The sequence below is a fragment of the Anneissia japonica genome, unplaced genomic scaffold, assembly GCF_011630105.1.
Source record: "Anneissia japonica isolate Jap-2015-1 unplaced genomic scaffold, ASM1163010v1 scaffold9_len2422644_cov172, whole genome shotgun sequence".
NCBI lineage: Eukaryota > Metazoa > Echinodermata > Crinoidea > Comatulida > Comatulidae > Anneissia > Anneissia japonica.
Genome location: NW_022758107.1, coordinates 1,012,085 through 1,016,829, shown reverse-complemented (window position 1 = coordinate 1,016,829; position 4,745 = coordinate 1,012,085). Strand labels below are relative to the sequence as shown.

The window sequence follows — 4,745 nt, the reverse complement described above, 5'->3', positions numbered from 1 at the left end:
GTCGATAAATAATATCAACCAGAGCTTGTTCATTTTATATTAGGCCTATATTAAATGTTTGTAATACAATAATTTTCTTTTAACTTTAATACAGAAACTGGTACAGCGCCCTCTTCGATAGTTCAGTTCTTTGAAAAAGTACATTAACTTCACAGATTAATGCAGTATTACCATTTTATACATACTGCATGCGTCAGCATCCAGAAAATTGTCAATCATTAATGTCATTGATTTTGAGTTATTGAAGTGCTCCTTCTGACTGAAACCTTCATAGCTAATGCAAATAGTAGATTTAGATAAGTATGAATATTGGTAAATATAGCTTTGGATTTTAGTTTAAAAGAAATGTTACAGGTTTGCATTTTTTATAATCAGAATAATAAAGTGGAGCCTATTACATGCATAAATAATCAACGAAACTCCAGTTTATATTATATATTTTATTGAAATTAAAGAAATAGGTTTACATGTGAGTCAGTCTATTTAACTATTTTGAAAGTTAGACGAAAATCATCCGGAAGGGTATTTACAGTTAAAGCTCGTTTATTTTTGGCAACCAAAAGTGAGACCACATTTTATTGACTCAGTGTAAGACCATCTGGTCAACTGCCTCCGTTGCATCGAGTTAATGCACCCCCGTGCCTTAGCCTCACTACTAATCTTTGAAGAACTAACGAACAAGTTGAGCCTAACGATCCCTTATGTATTAAGTACAAGGCACTTCCTTGCCTCTGCCTTACTGGTCATTGGTAAAACCCATAATAATGATCAACTTATCGAAAAAAACCCAGTGATCAACGTATTCCTTACAGTATCGAGTGTGAAATGCATCCTGGCATGGCCTCTTGACAAGCAAGGGCTGGCCAAGGGCTGGCGATCAACCCGATCGTCTAATCAAGTTACTGTACTATACCGTACGTTATTCTTTCGCCCTGAACTTGTACCTGGCCTGGTTTATGTACACAAGGTGAAAATTTGTCGCATTTGATAAATATGAAAAAGAGTATTTGCAAATCATCGTTGCAAATAAACCGATCAGCTAAACTATATATAGGTCGCATGCAAAGTGTTTCACTAAGACGTGCTGCTGACTAAGACGATCTACAAAATCAAACTCCTAAAATTAATTCAATTATTAATTATATTTCTATTAAATATGAAAAAGGTGTCTGAACTGGAATTATAAGGACCATTTCACACTGTTGTTAGATTTGGTTAATACTTGTTATGTCTTTCAGGCCAAAACGGTCCAATTTATTTTATAAGCATTCATTTTTTTTAAATACTTTAGTAAAATTGTTCATACACTAAATACACGCAATAGGCCTATTATAATATACTGAGCCAACCAAAAGCACTAATTCACTATACGTGATGGTCCTTCGGGGGTAACGAATAAAAGGCAATATATATAAGAAGTAAAAATGAAACACCAAGGAGTGATACATAGGATGTTCCGGGTATTTTTAACAGAATCCGATGAATCTTGAGGTTTTTCCTCAATATCAACACGATATTCGTAATCTCTAAGGTCTGCGCACGTAGAAGCATTAAGCTCAAGTGATCGACATTAAGAGTTAGTTAAACTAAATAAGGTAATACGAGATGCACCAATTAACAAGCACAAAAATGATGTAAATTTATGGTTTTCCTGTTGATGCCAATTTTCTGACCGAAATATCCGACATCAACATTAAATTACCGACCACAAGTTGAACCATACATCGTATTCATCTCGTGATCAATTTTTCACGCAGATCTACGTGAAACATATTTCAAAATATATTTTATTACATTTCATTTGAGACGAAAGTGAGTAAGCGTGGTTAGTGTACACTTAAAAGACACATTTACCTGCAAACTTCTTCTCTTTCGCTATGATATTACATATTTAGTCCTTCTGAATAAAATCTATTTTAAAGGACACAGTTTATTGTAAATCAAATACAGTAAAAAATTGTCTATTAGACTAGCACGAACGAACACTGCATGTCTCGGTTGTATTTGGACGTGGAGATGTACCAGTACAGTGTGTTGGCTTCATGGTTTTTGTTTTTCCATTGACAGACCGGATGCACTTGACAGACCTCGTCCGTTTGCCCCCTCCACACGTCTTAGAGCAGTCACTCCACGCAGATATGTCCCAGGAATACCTAAAAATTAATCGGAAAGGTTTTGTTTGAGTTTCAGTTAAAATTAAAATTCAAACTTAAATGCTGGCGCTTATTTTAGTATTGCGATGTTCTTACTATAGTAATAAATCTTTAAGAAAAAGAACCCCCCTTAGCTGCGAATAGAAATTATTTGTAGTCAATTTTCTGTGCATTAGCTCAAAACGTATTGCGCCTTTTTCGGAGTGTACATCAAACTTAACAGCTGACTAACCAAAAGAGAGCAAGGATTACGTGCTTATCCAACAAACGACAAGTATACGTACGTTTGCTCTGTCGTTTTGTGGGGCTTAGCAAAAATATCCAAGGTGTCCATTGTTTTAAACTATGACTCATTGAAGTCTTATATACACTATATACATAGATTTATAAAAATTAATTGTAAACTATCCATACTGTAAGTTTTACTTAATACCTTGGTCAACATATTACCGAAGATGGAAAATATGTGAGAAATTAGAAGAAGAAGAAGAAGAATATGGGCTTTCGAGAGTCTGTCAAAATGTTGAAATCAAGAAACCTTGAAGCTTAAATACAAGGAGAAGACTAACACAATGTTACGTGTGGTCAACTCTCTTGTATGTTTCAGAAACGTGGATCCTAAGCGCACCATTGATGAACAAACTAGCAGCTTCTGAGATGTGGAACTTAGGAGAATGGTAGGAATTACATGGAAAGATAGAGTGACAAATAAGGAAGTTTATGTAATAGTAGGAGCAGAAAGGAATTTATTGAATATTGTGAAGAGTAGAAAGTGGAAATTCCTTGGGCACATAATCGGAAAAAAATGGGTTCTCCTTGATTACAGAATGGACGGAAAGAGAGGAGTTGGAGCCAAGAGTTGCCTGGTCAGGAAACATCAAGGGGTGAGAGCTACGACACCGTCAGGATGGCACAAGATAAAAGAAGATGGATGTTCATGGATACCTACATTGGATTACAAGAACAACAATGGTTTCATAATGTGACCATTGAATTTGACACAAAATTAAACCGTGTTGGCTAAATTCTGCTACTTAAATTAGTATTTATTATTGATAAGCTGTATCTACTGTATGTTTACTTAGTATAGACACCACTTAGTCACTTTATCAGTAATGTATGAAGAACATTTATATTGACTTTTGCTGATGCAATAAAATACATACTCACGTTTTACATGCCTGTTCTGCACAAGCAATTCTCGTATTCGGTGCTTTTGTTTTACACTTTCGTTTATTTACAACTTTCATGTCAGAGGCTCGTTTGCATTTGTAGATTTCCTTTTGAAATCCTGAAAGTAGAAAAATCTGAAGGTAATTTATTGTTAATTAAAGTTGATATGACTGTAACATCTCATTATTATTATTATTATTATTATTATTATTATTATTATTATTATTATCATTATTATTACTATTATTATTATTATACTTATAACATTATGCTAACTTTGAATATTTTGCAATAGGCCTATTCATATTTGTGATGACAGAATTAATAGTAATACAAATAATATGACGATATCTACCTAATTATAATTATATGACAGGACAGTAATGTAATGTGTTTTATAACAGTGCATACTGATGAGATGATAAAATAGATTGAACCGATTTCTTGAAGTTCTCTTCTGTAAAACCACAAGAATGAAAAATTCATCTATTCCTACAACTGTTAACTTACTGGAGGAGTAACATTAATTATTTGATGTTGCGTATTAAGTACTGTAACATTAACATTAATTATTTAACCCGTCTAGAGGTGGATTAGTTGTTAGGCCTTAACCATAATCATTTCTTGAATGCAGTTTTTCTGTGGGTTGTTTTTGTTTGCAATATTTGTTGTGTTCCTGATTTTATGAATTTTTGGATTGTGTAATGTTAGAACAGTAAATTCAATTTTTATATATTTATATTTTTATATTTATTGTACTACACGATAGACTCATTTGCAGACTTAAGAGTTACGTGACAACTAGTGGTTGAAAACAGACAGCGACGACTGACTCTCGGTTAAGTAGGAGAAGGCAGGCATCCTCGGAGAGTTTCTGCTGTCAACTATACCCAATTGATTGGAAATTGAACTTGAGAATATGGTCATAATGGTTTACTAATGATTTAAACGACACTGGGCCCACTAATAATGACGGTCGCCGATTGTGTCTATTAACAATAGTTTTACTTGTGATGTATACCTCCATCACAGGTAGCGGTGCACTTGGTAACACTGTCCATTACCCAATCGTATTGAGATTGCGGAGTATTTCGTACGACTTCTACGCGGGCTGACCTCGCACTTGCAAATATAGTTAACCCTTCTTCTTCTCTTTCTGTGATGAATCGACATTTGAACGATGGCACAGTTGAATCGGTCTCGTTTCTATAGATCTAACATAAAACAAAGCTTTATTTTTGGATGTAATAATATAGAATGAAATTTATAATACTGTAACTACAAAACGAATTATAATATTCTCAGTAGACATAGGCCCTATTTGTTTTATTTAGCGAGTAGCATACAGGATCAGAGTAGGATCAGAGCTTTCGGTTGTGCGACGACGCGACGCTAGAACGGAATCACTCATGCGTGACC

General features: G+C 34.3%; 1 protein-coding gene across 1 annotated transcript in view; it reads right to left on the bottom strand.

The window, feature by feature from the left end:
- Positions 1 to 423: 423 nt before the first annotated feature.
- The window catches only part of LOC117125109 (A disintegrin and metalloproteinase with thrombospondin motifs 3-like), a 40,285-nt gene continuing 35,963 nt past the window's right edge, over positions 424 to 4,745 (bottom strand). The window contains exons 15-17 of the mRNA XM_033271502.1: positions 4,348 to 4,540; positions 3,324 to 3,444; positions 424 to 2,153 (exon numbers count right to left, since the gene is read on the bottom strand). Of these exons, the coding sequence (XP_033127393.1) occupies positions 1,970 to 2,153; positions 3,324 to 3,444; positions 4,348 to 4,540 (498 nt within the window). The 3' untranslated portion in view covers positions 424 to 1,969. The remainder of the gene's footprint in view (positions 2,154 to 3,323; positions 3,445 to 4,347; positions 4,541 to 4,745) is intronic.